Source organism: Leptosomus discolor, chromosome 4 (genome assembly GCF_034619465.1).
Source record: "Leptosomus discolor isolate bLepDis1 chromosome 4, bLepDis1.hap2, whole genome shotgun sequence".
In the NCBI taxonomy this organism is placed as follows: domain Eukaryota; kingdom Metazoa; phylum Chordata; class Aves; order Leptosomiformes; family Leptosomidae; genus Leptosomus; species Leptosomus discolor.
In genome coordinates this window covers 64,935,108-64,953,888 of record NC_141394.1, presented here as the reverse complement: position 1 = coordinate 64,953,888, position 18,781 = coordinate 64,935,108, and the positions used below count along the sequence as shown (strand labels likewise).

The 18,781-nt window shown below is 35.1% G+C and overlaps 1 protein-coding gene across 6 annotated transcripts in view; it reads left to right on the top strand.

Annotated features, from left to right (window-relative positions):
* Positions 1-18,781, top strand: part of SLIT2 (slit guidance ligand 2) — a 267,757-nt gene that overhangs the window by 154,864 nt on the left and 94,112 nt on the right. For 5 of the 6 annotated variants that reach the window (XM_086464307.1, XM_086464305.1, XM_086464302.1 and 2 more), the window contains exons 5-8: positions 393-464; positions 11,410-11,481; positions 15,446-15,517; positions 18,267-18,430. In XM_086464307.1, the coding sequence (XP_086320433.1) occupies positions 393-464; positions 11,410-11,481; positions 15,446-15,517; positions 18,267-18,430 (380 nt within the window). Of the gene's footprint in view, positions 1-392; positions 465-11,409; positions 11,482-15,445; positions 15,518-18,266; positions 18,443-18,781 lie in introns of all 6 variants that reach the window. The other variant, XM_086464303.1, reaches the window with a different exon arrangement.

Here is an 18,781-nt window from a genome sequence, read left to right as displayed (position 1 = left end):
CTGGTTTTCAGTCTTCCTTGCATAAAGCTGAACATGCTATCAGACATTTTATGTCATGGGTTTGGAATGGATTGAAAAGTGAAATCACTCAGTTAAAAATCAAATCAGTTTGGCATCTGTTGTTAACTTATGTAATGCTTCTGCTTCTTATTTGGTATATATATTGTTGTTTTGTAAAGGAGCTACTTAGTGCAATGCAGATAAACTAATTTTACTGTTATTGCTGCTACTTTTTCTTCAATTACAAATCAGTTAAGGTAATAAAATAAGCTTCATTTGAAACATTGACCAAATCGTAATAGATGCAATTATTTTCTTATGTGTTCCTTTTGTTATATCCAGAAAGAAATATGTGTGGAAGTTCTTAAGTTTATTTATTTTTTTTTCCTTAGTGATCTTAGTGAAAATCAGATTCAAGCAATACCAAGGAAGGCATTCCGAGGAGCAGTAGACATAAAAAATCTGTAAGTATTTTCCTTCTCCTTGTATATGTTCTGATGATAATGCTTTGCCACTACAGTGTCCTTTTGTTGTATCAGGTGTCTTTTTCCTAAGCACTTTTATAGCTGCTTAATGAATCTCTGCATAAAACTAGCACTAACCATTTGATTTGGCAAAGTACTTTAGTGTATCTTAAGCACCCTAAAATTGCTCTACATGAAATCTGAAAGATTGAAACGGAGTTGAATACCACAAGGCATCATAACTATTTGTTTATGGTAACCTGAGTTTAATATTTGAATGTCAGGCTATTTTAAACATTTAATTGTTTCATGTTGAAAAAATAATTTTGCCTTGGTTCTAACAGTTTGCCTTTTATTTGCATGTGTAAAAGAAAGGAAAAAAAATCATTATATTATCTAGTTTTGCTAGCATATATTTTTGTACTTGTGTGACTACTTTCCTTACAGTTTTTTTCTGTGGTAAAATAAGTCTTTTCTAAAAGACAGATACTCACTTTCCTGGAGATAGTGACCCTGAAGTTCATGGGCAGGTTTTTAATTCTTATGGCTTCTAAATGTGGCAATATGTGAGTTTCAAGTCAGAGGAAAGCAGTGACTTTTTGACTTTCTGTTTAGAGTGGTAGATCAATTTAGTAGGCTGAAAGAGGTGAACAACCTGACAACTGTGGTGAACTTGTGTAGTAAGAAATGTAAGGTCATGTACTCAAAAGTTATAACCCCGGCTGTAAGCTGAGGACTTACTTACAAACAACCAACAAAGACAGAGAACATACACTAGTGGGTTCCAGGAAGACTATGGAGATGCCAGGATAATGGAGTTGTGAAAAAATATAATTACTATCAAATGTGGCATCAATAAAAATAGAGAAGTATTAGGCCATTATATGAGGTTTTCCTGTAATTTCTTTTGAAATATTTTTTATTAATTAAAGTTACCAGTGTTAAAAGAAAGATGAACTTTCTAGTTGTAATACTTAGAAAATGGAATGCTTTGTGATTATGAAGGGGATGATGTGATGATGTGAGCCCGGGAGGAGGGGACTGGACAGGAAGCCCTTTGATTCTGTTTTCTTATGATGGACTCTGCTTCATTCTGCTACCCGCATCACTGCCCACAGATCTGTTAGGTGGACATTTTTTCGATGATTTAGCAGAATGCTCAAGAGTTTGGCTTACTTGATACGATATTTAGAAATTTGGTTGTTTGTTTTTCTTTTTTTCATTTAACCATGTTTGTGACACAGTTCTTCCCCACAGTGAAATCCTACCACATCTCAGTGGAAAAACTGTTATGTTCAAATCTATCATGTTCAAAAACATGGAAGAGCTTCTCAAAGTAGCTTTGTTATTTTATTTAAGTGATGTTTTATGAGTGTCTATTTAGAACTCATCCCATCATTATTCATGGTCTAAAAGAGGCTTGGCTACAAGAGAAGCCTGCATTTTTCTACATGATCTTTTAAATTTGAAAATTGATACAGATACAGAAAGAAACTTTGGTAGTAAAAATAGCAGCATCATTGAGAATTTTCTAGTGGCAGGGCAGTATTTAAGGATGCAGTAAGTATGCGTACATATTATTAGATAGCTTCAGTCAGAGACTAAATTAGGATGCTAATCTTTAGCTAAGGTAATATTTGTATCTTGGTGTGTATTTTCAAGGTAATGGTCTTGAATTATGTCTAAAAGCTGCATAAAACAGTAGATCCTCCCTTGAAAGCCTTTCTCTTTTGGGAGATGGTAAAAAAAAAGATTCATAAAGGCCGTAGTGTTGCCACAAAGTCCAAATCGTATCTGTGGCATATATTTTATTGTGATAGCATAAATACTATGGCTATTTCCTTTATTGGTGGTCCCAGGGGGAAACAAAAAAAAGGGAAAAAAAACACCCCACCAAACCCCTAATCTGAAATCTTGATGATCCCACTACAATTGAAAGTACTAAGAAATACGTTTCTCTGTCTTGTAAATGCTACCTATGTTCCTATAAGGAAGAGGACCTTATATTGTGTGAGGTATAGATATGAATATCAGAATGAGTTCGTGGGGTGAGTTGAGAGGGTTCTAGCACCACATTTATATGACTAGATCAGGCTGTTGTGCTTTTCCAGAAGCTTACGCAAGATCTGAACCCTAACCTTCCATCTAGTCTTGGACATTACACTTAAAGAACAGTAATGACAAGAATTTTCCTATTTTTATTTCATTGCTCAAGAAAATTAAGGAGGCAGTTGATAAGTTATAAGCACAGAAAGCATCGCTTTGCAAACAAAGGAAACTACGAAGTGAACTACCTGAAAGGAGGTTGTAGTAAGGTGGGTGTTGGTCTCTTTTTCCAAGTAACAAGCCATAGTATGAGAGCCAATGGCCTTAAGTTGTGCCAGGGAGGTTTAGATTGGACCTTAGGAAAAATTTCTTCACTGAAAGGGTTATCCAGCATTGGAACAGGCTGCCCAGGGAAGTGGTGGAGTCACTACCCCTGGAGGTATTTAAAAGACATGTAGATGTGGCACTTAGGGACATGGTTCAGTGGTGGATTTGGCAGTGTTAAGTTAATGGTTGGATTTGATGATCTTAAGGTTTTTTCCCAACCTAAATGAATCTATGATTCTGTGAAGGAATTTATCATCTGTTGGATGATTAACCTAAGGTCCAGGAACCAAACGTTTGTATATACCTGTGGAGAACTGTCATAAACAGAACTCAATATTTGTTCTAATTTCAGCATTTTTTTCTGTAATTGCCCAGGGGTTAAGCATAATATTAAAGATATTAACCAAACTTATTGAAGAAATAAATGAAGGTACAAAGAGTAAAGAAAACTGTATTAGAACATGTTGTACAGTCAAGATTTGCTTTGTCTAACAGCATTAATTACATCAGTCTCAATATTATTTACAGATACTTCTTTTTTAAATGCAATGATTGGTAACCATCACATACAGTAGCTCCAGTAAGCTGTTTCAAAGCCCATTAACAAATCTCACAGAACTTGATCTGATGACCCGTTTTATGTTCCTGAATGGGGACTTACCATTCTTTCAATCCCCCCAAATACTTCCCCATCCGAATGAGGAGTTGGAGTATTTTGGAAAGCACATTGTTGTATGTTCTTCTAGTCTTTGTAAAGCAAAGGGAATTAGATGATAACTCAGATTATCTGAAGGAAATTGCTTCCTTTAAAGTTGACGATACCACTGTGATCTTTTGATTTCCTGCTAATATGTTAGCTCTAGAGTCCTCTTGATGTTTCTTAGAAGCTGTCTAGTTTCCATAAAATGTGGCCATGATATTTCCTTTCTGGACATCTTCTTAATAACATTCACAGTATAGATTCTGTAGAAGACAAAAGCAAAATGGGCAAGACATCGTGAGAATTGACAATCCAGGCAACCTGCCACACCCCTCAAAAAAACCCAACCAAACAAAAAAAAACTGCAAAAACATCAGGCCCCAGAAACCTAATTTATATCTAATTGGAATTTCCCATTTTCCAACTTGTTTTTTGCCTCTCATAACTGCGGAGAGTCTGACTTTATCTGTACCCTCCATTTAGGCAGTTGTAGGCAGCAATAAGATGCCCCCCTTGCCCTCTTTTCTTAAGGCTGAATAAACACAGTTTTTGCAGACTGTCCCCAAATGTCACCTACTTCACACTCCCATCAGTGTGTCAATGTCTGTCTTCTACTGAGAAGGGTGAAACCAGATGCAGTACTTGGATGTCATCTCACAAATGCCAGAGCCTCCTTGGCTTCACTCTCACCAGTACAGCCCAGTTGTTGGTAATGAATCAAGTTCTTCAGAAAAAGTGACAAAAAATGAGAGAAGCTTATTTTGCACAGGTTCCCCAGACTGGAAGCCTAGTACCTAGTACTTTGTCAATTCAAATGTAGGAAAAAAACCTAGCATCTCTGTCTCAAAGTCTTGATTTTTCTTTTCAAGGGTCTTGAAGAATATTCCACTTTTAGTATAGCTGCTGATCAGGGACTTGACAGAAATTAGGGTGCAACTTCTGGAAATGTAATTCTGAAAATCCAACTTGCTGCTTTTTCAGAGAGAAAAATATGCACAAAGAAGTTAGGTTCTACAGATAACACAGTGGCACCCACTGTTTTTTTAAAAATAAATAGAAATTATCATATAAATTGGAAATTAAACACAGATTTTTTAATACACGTTAATGATGGTTTTATAACCCTCCCTGGTGATACAGTGCTCACAGTGGATGTGAGATGTTTAAAATCCCCCCAACCTCAGGAATTTTACTTGTATTTAAGATGATAAAAAATGCATTAGATGCCCAGAGCGTGAATTTGGATATGTTTTTTGAATCTGTTACTGGGAAGAAAAATAACTGGCCTTAAAAAGAAAACTAACATGAAACATCACTGAAAGAACAATAGTGCTGTGCTCAGTTTTTGAGAAGCAGATTTTGGCCTTTAGTCTGATGATTTTGATAAAACTATATTATGACATTTCCATTTGAGGTATGTAAAATTTTTTAAGATTCAAACTTTCTCTTCCACTGTGTAATTGATATTTGGCAGAGGAAAAGGAATACACCATCATGGTAGAATTGTGATACTAAATATATGCAACATCACATGATACCAGAAATACCAAGCAACATTTTCGTCATATCTCCTGCAAGCTTCTTGTGCCCTTTATTTCTTGTCATGGTCTAGCCTTACTTTCGACTACTGTCTTCTTCGGTGCCTTTGTGTTCACTTGGTACCACATTTTCTGAGCAAGTGTGGGACACTGTATCTGTCTTAAAGGCTGCAGGGCAATGTAGTAGCTTCACAGGTTAAATTGGCTGGGAAAATGGGAAAATGAAGAGAGACAGACATCAGCATCCAGTCGAAGTCCTTCCCATTACACTAACCTTTGTCCAAAACTTTGATTAATATTACTTGGTGTTGCCCTGATGCCTCTTTTATGCTGATTGTGAAAGATTTAAAACTGGCATTGTTACTAAAGGCATAACTGAATTTTGTATTAATCTTTGTTGGCAATGATTGGACTTTTTTTGAAGTTCAATTTTATTAGCAGTCAAAAAACACAGAGTCCTGGTGAAGATGTTCTAGTTACTGATTTCTTCTCAGATCATGCACAAAATTCTACTGCAGCTGGAAGTATATTTGTCTACTCATCTGTACAAGTGCTGTTTCAAATGCATTGCTTGTCTAAGACATGCTTTAATAATTTAGAATTGGCATATTTCTCATGCTTGTTCTTACTGGTAATCTTAATTCAACTACTAGTCTGTACAGCCACCTGTGTTTCATGTATGCATGAAGAAGAATTTTCACAGGATATTAATGAAATATAATCTACATATACTTCAGATTTTTATTAAAGTCAAAAATAGCTCTGAAGGAGTGAAGAAAAGGATAGGTACACTTTTCTAGTGCCTCCTAAAACTCTTGTTGCCAAACAGGTCAGTGACCTTGTGGCCTTTGGGAAAAAAAAAAAGTTGTTCTATCTGATTGTTTAAGTAAATAGCATTTCAATAGTATTTTTAAAGTTGTTATTTTCATTACAGACTACTCTCCTAAAATTTGGCCTGCTGAAGAGAAGTTGTTTTTTTTTTATCAACCAACTCATTTATGAAATGTTGAAGTCAATTATGTTTTTAAATCAAGTGGACTATTTGGCTTTGAAGATTACTTTCAAATCAGAAATCTCTGAATGTGAATTGAGAATGTCCTTGCAAGTCTTTCTGGGCACTTTAACCACTGAGACAAAGTCTAAAATTGAGGTAGAATCTAAAAATCTATTTGAAATAGATATTTATTTTAGTGACGATAAATGTTAGGTGAGTAAAGCCTAGGCAGCTGAATTAGATGTGGTTTCATTTGCTAAGTCAAGTGCCAATACTTACACAAATTTTTACATGGTATCTGAATTAACCCTAATGAAAAATGTGGCCTGTGCTTTTACTAGGAAAAGTAACAAAAGTTGCTGTGGTTTATGCAGTCTCCTATAGATTTTCGTGTGATAATATGAAGCAAATTGTGCTAGAAGATTATTTTGGGCTGAGTTGATAAACTGTTGTGGGAAGACTTGGATTAAATTTTATCTTTATTTGGCCATGTCAAGTACTGAGAATAATGCAAATTGGTTTTGAGGATTTGAACGTTAAAGAAAATTAATTTATGCTTCTGTTCAGTGTTGAAGTCTCATTCAATAATTGGACTCTCAGGAGCCTTTAGGTCCTTTTGTATATACAGTACTTTGGAAAGCGAAACTACCTCTGCTTTACTGAACAGGGAGATGAAATGATGTTGCAGAGACTTAAAGGGAGGATTGTTAATATGTAGTGTAACTAGGTAGAAATGGTTCTACAGATAAATATTTTTTGATTACTATTTAAATAAACCAACCTAACAGAACTTCCATGGGATATGTGCTTGATATGGCTTCCATGCCAGAACAGGAATATATTTGCTCCACGTGTTACAATAGTCTTCATACTGTTTATCATCTAATTGATAAATTAGATGCTGGGAAGTCATACTGATATAATAGTATCTTTGCATCATGTAACTTACAGATCGTTCATTCTGTGCTCATCCTCCTTTTCATGGCATTCTTCTGTTTAATTTTGATTATTTATTTATTTATTTATTTCGCTTCTGGAAGATACTTGCAGATTTACCCAAGTAGACTGCTAGACAGTTTTGAGGGGATGCAGGTATTAGACTATAGCACTGTTCTCCCTTTTCTTCTAGTTTGTTCAGCAAGTATGCCTTACTTGGAAGTATTAAAAGTCTTGCTTTTTAATTTTAAGATAAAAAAAAAAAAAAAAAGGTTAATCATTTGCTATATTATGTATATAGGAAAAAAGAAATCAAAATGTTTTACAGGCAAAATCTAGCAAAGAACAAAATGAACTACATTAACAAAATAAACAACAAGTAGAAAAAAAGGACTTAACTTCCAAATGAAAGAATAATCACAGTAAACAGTAGTAGTCATGGGAAACAACCAGTTCTCTGAAGTTTGATAAGAACTGAAAATAAATTCTTGCATGATTTTGTTACGTCTTTCTCAACTAATGCCTCTGAAATTATTGATTCCTCTTGAAGCTGAAATTGAAAAGAAAATTGAGAAATAGGAAACACAACTCAGTTCTGTTGTAAAAAATACAAGGAGACACTAAAACCAGTGACAATTTCCAAAAAATGTATTGTAGTGATAGATATCGTGCGCTCAGTTCTTTTCCCAAGGAAAAATTGTAATGCTGTGAAATCTAGCATAAAATTTACTAAAACAAGAAACATTTTCTAAATGTTTTACTGAGGGGGAAGTTACCATAGGGATCTACAAGGGCTTCTGACTTTTTCTGATGGCTTCTTAAACAATGTTTGCCATTAAGTTGATACACGAGGAGAATGTAATCATTTCCGAACAAAGGAAAAGAAGTTAAAGCTGCACCGTACCTCTCTTGCATGGGACCACAAAGTGTCCTCAGGATGTGAACAGGAGAGTAAAGCAGACAGATTGACTGAAATTGCCCCAACTTTTAACACAGCTTCTAGGAATTAGTAAAGACAGTTTTCTCTCTCAGAACCAGGTAACAGCTTTTTCTGTATGAGGGTAGTAACTTTCAAATGTGTGCAGCATCTTCTGTTAATCATTAAATGCTCTTCTTGTTGGATAACAAGGTTTATTTTTAGGTATTTGTCATTATCTGGTAGACAACATATGCTAAAAGGGAAGAAATTATAAGTTAGCAACGCGTTTGTACAGTGTAAGGTGTATCAGCACAAGCAATAAATAAACATTTTAAAGTGGACATTTTCTTATTAGTTGAATGCTTTTTATTTAGTTCTACTAGTTATTTTAGCTGACCTCACATAAACATTAATGTTTTAAATAGCAGTAGATTAGTAAGTACATGAAATGCCCAGGTAATGCTGCAGATATGGGTGCAAAACCTAATTAATTCTCCGTGACAAAGGAAAGATTTTGAATGTAGCAGTTGTTGTTTGGCTTTTTCTGAGCTTCACAGGAATGGCACTGCCATAGGTAACGAGCTACTTTGTGGAAGGAGGGGCAGAAAGGAATAGCAACTTTCCAAAGGGTTGGAGAGAATCCTACGTAGAAAGGACACAGCATAGAGGTGGGGTGGAAAATGATGGAAAGAGACTGGGGAGAGAGGAAAGGTGAGGATAGGCCAGAATTGCTGGTCCATGTCTGATCAGCTTGTCTTTTCAGAGTGTTTTAATAATTTGAAAAGAAACAAAGAAACTCTCAGGCGGAAGAAAAACTTTCTTAAATGGAGTTAGGATTATTGGCATGCTCAATAATTTAGTGGTGAGAAAGTTTCATTATAGTATTGTAGATTTTTATATGTGGTTTTGAAAGTCATTATGCTAAAACTAAATTATAAAACATAACTTAAAATTAGATAAGTATGTCCTTTTTTTTCCTCTAGTATTCTTGTTCATTTCTGAAGTCATAGAACTCACACAAATTGCTATCAGGAATCGGTCTTAGCCAAAAAAATTCAGACAGCTTCAGTGTATCCATTAGAGGGACATAATACATTAATGATATACTGATTGTGAAATACTGTCTAAGTGTTTGGATTATGTATGCAGTGGATATCTTTACCTTAACACAAATATTACAAATTGCTATTCACGCCAGACACACAGTCTTCAAAGTGGTGTACCTTTCATCACTTAAAAAATATATATTATGCTAATTGTTTTTCATGGTGTGTGTCTGATCATTGTATATCATGGTCATAAATGATGGAAGATCATCTAAAATGTAAGGATGGCAGGATCTTTCAAAGACAATAATTTATAAAACTTGGAAATATTTCTGCCCTCCCACCCACAAAATTCCCTTCCCCTAAATCGAAACCAACTAATTAGTTCAGTGCAAACAGAAAGTAACCTTTCAGGTAAGAAGATTTGAATGAAAACAACTCACCCTTCACTAAGGTGTAGTGGTCATGGTGACTCATTAAAGGAAGAAGTCCAAAAGTGTTCGGGTGCACCACAACTACTGCCAGTCTAGTGGAAGAAATCTGCCTTTCAGTTTGTGTAGGACAAGATTTGCTCAAGTGCTTTCTCTACTGTTAAAAGATTTTCCTTTGTGTGTAATATGGATGATTTAGAAGAAGCTGTGTCAGCACTGATTTATACATTGACAGCTAAGGATAATAAGATATGGGCAAACATACAGCTCACCCTTTTACAGATTAACCTGCAGACTGCATTAGGCAAATTTGATGGCATTAAAAGATTTTTCCAATTTGTCTGGAAACAATTTCTCTTTTGTATTGTGTCAAGGGTAACATTTCATGCCATTGTACTAATTTAAATAGCTTTGATAAATTGTTCAAGAGGTTAGAGAATTGTACTGTGTATATATTTTACCTCTTTAAAATAAAAAGGCTATTAACTTAATTGTTAAATGAAATTCATTAGCGAAAATTGAAGGAGCCTGAGAAAGCAGGCTTAAATATTCCAACACTGCAGCACTGGTGCTGTAACATTGCACCAAAATGATTAAAGATTATATTCAGGAAATGATAGTTTGTATTTAGCTTTCAGTACACAGAAACACAGACACTGTTACAGTTATGACAATATTTTATTCCTGTGTAGTAGTAATTCAGATGAAAAATATGGATGAAACTAGAATAACTTTATAGAAGTTGGTACATTACATTCAACAGTGGGTGTGATGATTTATTAATAAAATAAAATGTTTTCATAGATTCAGAAGAATCACAGAAAATGCTTTAGTAAAAGCCTCATTGGCCCTGCTAGCTCATATATAATCAAGACAGAAGGGCAGAGTTCATTTGTATTTTGTTCATTTTCTTAGTATTGTTCACACAGATTTACTCATATATATTGTCTGGCACTGACAAGTTACTGGCTTTGAGAAGATCTTCTGGTTGTTTAAAGTGAGGTTGTATCATCTTTGCTTTGCAAGTCATGCCCTAAAATGCATAAGACATGGCAATATTTATAGGAAAAGCTTTTATCAGCAGAGAAACTGAGATTTTGTATTTGCATGGTTGTTAATTTCAGCAGACTTTTTAAATTGGGCAGTATGTGCTGTATCAATGTTTTGAACTGAAAAGGTAATAATATTCTTCAGAGAAATGAATGTGAATTTTTCATAACTTAATACTTAAAGATTAATAATGTATGGGAAGGATTGCTGAGTTTTATGTCGAGAATTCAAGTGCTCTGTTACAACATCCTATCTGCATACAATTGCAGAGAGCATGAAGTACGTAGAAAACCGCATACTGAAGGTTACAGCAGAAATACTAGTTTCATTTGGAGCAGAATTGAAGGAGAGAAGTAACCAAGTATGTAAATACCTTGGACGCTATTATTTCTACATATAGAAATATTCTAGAGGTTAATTATTCTAAATCCCCCCTGCACCTCCCACCTGGTCCATGCGTGCACACATGCAGAGAGACCCCTAAAAGTGGTGTCTCTCGCTGGTCCCTGCCGTGGCGGGTGGAATTAACATGCAGCTGGGCTGCTCTGATAAATGGATTCTGTTAGGTCACCGAGGGGATGCGTGTGACATTAAGTGATTTACCGTCCTTTACCTTAATGAAATTGTTTCAGCAAGATGACGCTGAGAGCTTTTAATGGATAGCTTTTCTTGATGTAATGAAATTGCATTCCTTTGGCATTTAATATAAGGTGCAGTTATTATTTACTGGAGCTTTCCCAGCGCTGCTGTTTTGCGCAGACAGTTCAGAACAAAAAGGGATTTCTGTGGCAGCATCCAGGCCAGCATGCTGTGTGACAGTCTCAAGCGTACGAGCGTATTTGCGAGAGCGTTTCAGTTAGCGTGGCCTAGCTCTGCTGGCCCTTCAGGAGGCTTTCCTTGCACCCAGCACTGCCAGCGCTCGTTTCCCTTACAAATACCTTCCTAATCTGTTTAACAGGCAACTGGATTACAACCAGATCAGCTGTATTGAAGATGGGGCATTTAGGGCTCTGCGCGACCTGGAAGTGCTGTAAGTATTCCTTGTATCTCTTACTTGTAGCAAGAGCTCAGTGTCTGGGGAGTACTAATGCAAAAAGCTTATCTACGAGCTGCAGCCTGGTGTCAGGATGGTCTAGTGAAAAGATGTCTTAAAATAATCCACTGCGATACGCTATAAAACGGTAAAAAGATGTGAAGAGGCAGAGATAGTCCTTTAGTCTGCAAGACAGCCATTAAACACAATTTAAAAAACAAAAAACCAAAACCAAAGCATAAAAAAAAGGCAGATGGCAGATACTGTAAGGAAGGAATGCATTCCCTTTTAAAGTGTGTGTGTGTGTGGGGGGGGGGCAACATTAATGAATCAAATTAATTTTGTAAATTATCCATCACTGTTGAAGTGCTGAACAATTTCAGGATTGCCTTTGTTGTATACTCTGTCATCAATTTGATCTTTCAGGCTCTGTTTAAGGAACAATATGCTGTATATATTTGACAATCTGGATGTTTTCAAAGAGGCACTTTTCTATCAAACACTACTGTTATATGTTAAGCTGTTTAAAGTGTCCACATTAATTGCTTTTTTTTTATAATTTTAAATTTTGTGTGTATAAATCTATATATATGTGTAGAAAAATATCTCTTTTTTTGTCACTGAAGGTTGGTATTGCAATACTCTTTTACATACTTTTTCTTACTGTCTCAAAGTGGCCATCAGTGAGGTTAAAGATAACAAAACTATCATCAGTGACCCCTGACCTGAAAATAGTTACTGTAATGAGCAAAGTGCCTCAGTTCCCAAAGAATCTGAGGCACAGGATGCATTCCTGAAATATTTTCTCTGTCAGTCAAAATGTCACATTTTTTTCTGGGCTTTCTGCGTTAGGAGAAGTGAAGGACTTTTGTATCAGTGAGTTACTTCATGATAGTTTGAATCACACTGGGTAAATCACAACAACTTGCAGGGGGTGAGGGAGGAGTTTTCTGTTGTGTGGTTTTGTTGGTTATTTTTTTTAAAGATTCTGAAGTAAAGAGCTTCTCTGGCAATAGATAGTGTCTATATTTCCAAGCAACTAAAGAATATGTGAGCTGCTGGTGGTGAAGTTTTTTATCATTAAGCAATAGTTGATCTTACTTATGAGTGAATGAATCTGACAGCTAAATTTGATTTTTTGTTTGTTTGTTTTGTAATCATAGAATAACAAGCCTATTGTTAACTTTCTGGTATAAAGCCATGTAAAATGTACTATAGGTTCAATATTACATCTAATTGTGAAGTTCATGAATTGCTGGTTGTCTGTCAGTAAACCTGAAGTTCTGTGAGATTTTTATATTTGGAACTCGTATGTGTGACAGAATAACATTTCTAGTGATGGCTTAATCTGGTTACTATGTTTTTTAATACAAACCTTTTGTTACAAGCGAAGATGTTAAATGTATGTTTAAAAAAAAAAAAAGTATTTTCTGCATTTTTTAATGCTTGACATTTTTAATGTTCTAAAAAGATCATCCTTACCAGTTGAAGTCAGTGGTAAAATTTTGACATGGATTTCAATGAACACAAAAAAGAAAAAAAACTCTGTTAAAATAAGTCTACTGAAAAAGTAGTTAGTTACAATTTTGTGAATGAATATACATAGAATATTAGCATTGTTCAAATATATAACTAAATGTTCATTATGTTGAATTATGTTACATGATAAGCAATGATGTAAAAATGAAGTTTTTAACAAATTGAGATAGATACTTCAAACAGAACTGAAGATTTTGTATCTAATTCAGTTTCCTCTCCAATATGGCCTAAAGAATGAAAGATGTAGACCAGACCATAATGTATATGCACTGAGTAGCAAATAAGACTACATATTTTGTTTTCATTTGGAGATAATTATTCTATCTAAGCACAGAATATGTATATTACTTCAAACTACAAGTGTATGATAAAGCTTTTAAATAGATTGTAATGCTGTTTAATGACAGTTTGAAATGTTTACCAAAGTAACAGGTCCTATATATTGGTTAAATAATTGCAGAATCTTAGAGGCTGTTAGTGTTAAAGATACAATGTCAGCCTGAAATCTGAATGATTCTGAAAGATAAAAGCAATTATAGACATAATCTTCCCTGTGAATTTCTGTGAAATTTTATTTTTCCTTTTTCTTTTCCTCTCTCTCTCTCTTTTTTTTTTTTTTTGACAAGAAAATCTGCTGTACTGGGGAAATAGACTATGGGAAAATGCATAGTGCTGTCATATTAAAAAAATGAAAGTATCTAAGAAACGAAAAATAGTATGTAACACTTAGATAAAAGTATTGAGGCAGCTTTTCTTTAATTACGTCTCTGTAATGAAATCAAGTGTTTTCATCATTACATAGAAATAGTTATGAAAATTATCTAATTCCTTATGTATCCCTTACATCTACTCCTGATACTTTTCTGTACCCTTGCAAAAATAAACGGGTCGTGTCTACAAAATAGCAAACATCTGAAATAAAAAATTAGAGCATTTGTAGATACACCTTATTTAAACAGCTAATAGCTATGGAAATACGTACTGATTTCCATTCTCTTCATAGAAAAGATATGATTTTAAAACCTTGTAAGAAGTTTTTAGGAAGAACTGTGAGAGGTGTCATTTACCATGTGGACAATGCAAGAAAATCCTGCCCAGATTTACTGATTGTCATTTATTCATTAAGGCACCTTTTGCGGATATACCCACTTGGCCATTTTTTGTGTTTTAATTTTTGTTCTGTTTTGAAAAGGCCATGATTCTCCCTTTTTCTTCTTCTTTTGATTATTCTCCTCTTTGTTCATGTAGCCGTAAGAGCACACAAGGGAGATCCCTTATGCACAGTGAAGAAAACACTTAGGATGTGGAATGAGTAAGCACACAAAGGTAAAATGCAGCACATTGCACCAGTAATGAATTGCTTGGTTAATGTGGAGGTGTATAGCCTGATCCTGTTCGGGGTGCTGTGGATTTACCTTTCTGTGTTTTAGGATTAAATGAACACAAATTACACTTTGTGGTTTTGAAAAAAAAAAAGAAAAAAGGAGAACGTAAAATGCTTTTTGTTTCAAAAGGGAAAAAAGGTTTGGTCAGTGGGAATTATTATTTATTAGCGCCGTAGTTATGTGATAAAATCCCAGAGCACATTCTCCATTCTGCTCAAATGAGTAATCTCTAAATCAAAAATGTAAATTCTATTCCTTGTTTCCTTGTTCTGGAGTCAAGCTTGTTTGCATTTTATTTGCAGCCTAAAGACAACATTTAACTGCAGGATTGTTCATATAGTTTCACTATTTTTACAAACTACACTTACGGAGTAAGATGGGTCAGTGCTAGCCAACAACTGACTCAGATTTGTTCCTGGTTCCTATCTCAAGTTCCAGGCACCTTGTCTAAAATTTAAATTATTAGTTTGCTAAAGTATTAAAATTCCTGACTCCTTCCATTGTATGGCAGAAACTCCCTATTGTTCATGCAGCTGTGGATCATCTATAGCAACTTTGTTCCATATAAAACCTAATTGCAGCCCAGAGTTAATCTGTTCCTAAAATTCTTGAAAAATCAGGCAGATCTTGTGCTTGTATCATGAAAAAATATGGACTCACAGAAGCTCGAAAGAGAAACCAGAGTCCTAGAATCAAGGCATTTTCTTCAAGAACTTACTTTTTTACATCAGGATGACAAACTTAGTTGAATGCCGTAGATGTTCTCGACATTGGTGGAAGTTCTATTTGAGTGAATCGTAGGTCACTGGGACCTCAGATTCGTTAGGATTATTAATGGAATGGTCAAACTGCAGTGTTTTACCATTGATTACAGGGATTGAACAGGGAGAAAAAAGTGTATCTAAAAGCATGGGTTTATTCCTGATACCAGTCCCTAAAAACAGTATACCATGATCTTCATTAGCTATGCCTTTTTTTAAAGTGTAATAAATGTGACATAACTTAACATGTTAATATGCTTCTTCTTGACTTCGCAGCACTCTCAACAATAATAACATCACTCGACTGTCCGTGGCAAGTTTCAACCATATGCCCAAACTCAGAACATTGTAAGTATTCCCACTGAAACTGGCTGCCATTTTTATCAGTCCAGTATATCATTTTTACCTCTATCAAGTTTTGTCAATCTATAAATATGTATACAGGCAAAGAAATCGTAAGCTCAATTAAAAAAATATTGAGGTATCATGAGGTTGACAAGTGTGAAGTCTGTATGTGCATGTATGGCAGCTAATTCTGAAAGGTAAAGCTAAAAAGTGAACCCAAAGCTGATACTTGCGGCTCAGGAGATAAAGAAGCAGTTGCATCTTTTTCCATCAGCTTTTTTAGGATGTAGAGTGAATAAGTCTATGAAAATGATTTCATGTCCTTTTCCCAACTGGGTTTTCCATAGTGCTGTATTCAGTCACAGGAAAGCTTCACCTTCTAACAAAAAAGATGAGGGCAGGCAGAATTCTCTTTTACATGTTACAGCTGTATAGGGAAAGCAATTGATGTTTTTTGAAAGTCAAAAATTTGTTTTACTTTGAGCTATTGAATTGGTCACATTTCATTTAGGAACATGGAAGAATCTTTGATTGGCTGTCAGATGTGATAAATTGGAAATCTTTATGCTTTTATTACTGTACTGCTAGCAGACCTAATTAAACTAAACTGGCTCTCCAACATTCTTTGTAACATAAAATTACAGCATCATCCGGTAGTGCTATTATAATTAAAGTTGTGTCAGCATTTACAATAAGGTCCCCATTTTTAGAGGTTATGACTTTCACAGAAGAATAGTTCAGGCTTCTAAAACAAAACACAGTGAAAAGAGTGTGTATGCAAGTGATACAGTTTGGGGTTGTTTCTTTTGTATGTTTATACTGAACTAAGAGTAGATGTATATTATGTTGAGTGGCAAAACGAGAATATATCAAGGTTTAGTCTTGAGACTGTCTTTCAAACAGATTTTGCAGTGAAGTGGGAATCAAAAATGAATGGGATGTTTCTATCAGAGTTCAAGAGTAGGTCTTACTGTTAAAGAACTACTTTTAGAAAGAGCCTGTCTATTTTCTTTTATGCAGGTTGTGTTGCACAACTGTTTTGAAATCAGTAGGGCTATTTACTTGAGTTAATGTACCACTCATAACTGAAGAAACTTCATACAGGTGACTAGTTCTGTTGATTTCATAACAGGATTGTAACTATTCTTGCTTGGACAAATACAAAAGTACTTAAATAGTGCTGACCATGGGCTTTTGGTGGCCTTGCTTATACTTTGAGAATAGAATTTCGTTCCATTGTTTTGGGTCTGAGACTTGAAAACATGCATGTCTGTACCTCTTTCAAACCTTCAAATACAAGTTATATTCTGAACCTATACATTACAGTGAAGCAAATTAGCAACATTTACACATGTGGGGTGAGATATTTCATCTTTTGAAAATTTATTTTAGAAATGAAAGAAAACAGATACGCAGAGTCCTAGATTATAGTTGCAACATCTCATTTGCAGTCAGAATATGCTTGTATAACAGTATTGATTTCAGACATATTAGTTCTGATTTGCAATGGTGTTCTTGCCTACAGCTGGCCACGGACTGTACTGAATGAGTGTGCTGTATCATGAGCTATATTTACAAAGCACCCACCCAAGAATTAGTACAGGAAAATAAGTTGCCTTTAATTTGGGGGTGGGGCAGGAGTGAGCTAGTTAAAATCTTTTGTTTATGTCGGTTACATGTTTCATGTTGCTTTACTTTTTTTTTTTTTTTTAAATGAATTAATTAGATCTATTGTTTAAATTCTGATTTTCTTGCACTTCCCTTCCAGTTACTTAGTTAGGATTGAGCACATCAGCTAAAAAGGACCTAAATGACATTACTCTGTTATGGATGATTCTGAGTAAGGATTTGATTTATAGCTGTGGACATCCTTTTCTGTAGTTTGAGAAAATGTAAGAGCCAGAGAAGAGTAAGAGCCAGAGAAAAGTAATTTACCTAATTTAGTGAATACATTTGTCTGGTATTTTGTCAATAGCAAAGTACTTTTTGCCACTTGGCAAGGAGCCATGGTCTTGTGTTGGACCCTGCCAACAGAGAGCCAACTTATTTAATTCCATCGCTTGCTGCCATTTGGTCTTTTAATTTCAGGGATTGCTTAGAACGTAGGTCCCTAGGAGCCAAAAGCAGTTAATCCCTCTTTCTGTGATTAAACAAAAAGAGAGGAAATCAGAAAAAGGATGTGAAAGAAGGTGTTTTATATTGAGTTATTACTCTGTCTTGTTCAGCAGAAAATGAATATAACCTGTTAAAGGGATTTTGCAGGCTGTTTCTATAGAGACTAATAATGGCCAGACTTACAGATATATCTAATTGGAAACCAAATCTTCCATTAATTCTTTTTTTCTGACAGTATATTATCACTATAGGGCAATTTACTTGAGATGTCTTTGTTTTATTCACTATTTGTACAGATCTGGACTAAAGAGTCCCTGAGCAGCTTTCAAGCTGTTGTATATTTACTTTTTTGTTTTAGACAAGAGAAACTACAGATAAGTTACTTTAATAGGAAGCCTTCTTTTTCTTCCAGTTAATTAGACCACAAATAAAAAGTAATTTTGTTGCTTGTATAGTTTTATTTATTATCATTTAGCTCCCAGACTTTCAATGAAAGATGTGAAAAATTGATTCCTCATTAAAAATTTTTATTATTAAATTGGCATAGTTGCTTGCTGAAGGGGAGGATGGGCGAATTACTTGCTTTTCCATTTGTTCTTCCTAATTTAAAGGTATTGATGTGTTTCTTTCCATGCAGTCGTCTTCACTCCAACAACCTCTACTGTGATTGCCACCTGGCCTGGCTATCCGACTGGCTACGGCAGCGGCCACGAGTCGGCCTCTACACCCAGTGCATGGGGCCGTCCCACCTCCGGGGACACAATGTAGCCGAGGTCCAAAAACGGGAGTTTGTCTGCAGCGGTAAGGGAAATGGATTCACTCACCGAGTCCTGTTTTAAAACACACTTACTGACAGCTCAGTGGTGATTGCTAGTGCTGCACGTTGACTTTTGCTAGCTTTTGCGTAATCCAAGCTTTAATGTTTATTAAAAAATAAAGTAATCATTTTTATCGCTATTTGTATCTTGTGTGGAGTTGCTTCTATCCTTACAATTTTTCTGTAAGTGCTGCATTCATATAGATTACATAGCCTTCTAAAAGTATAATTATGGGGGAGAGATGCAGAAAATGAAATTAAAGTTGCACTGACTGAGAACATAAGGCCTTTAGTAATAAGGAATTTTTCTTTTTTTAACTTTACAGGTTGATGCT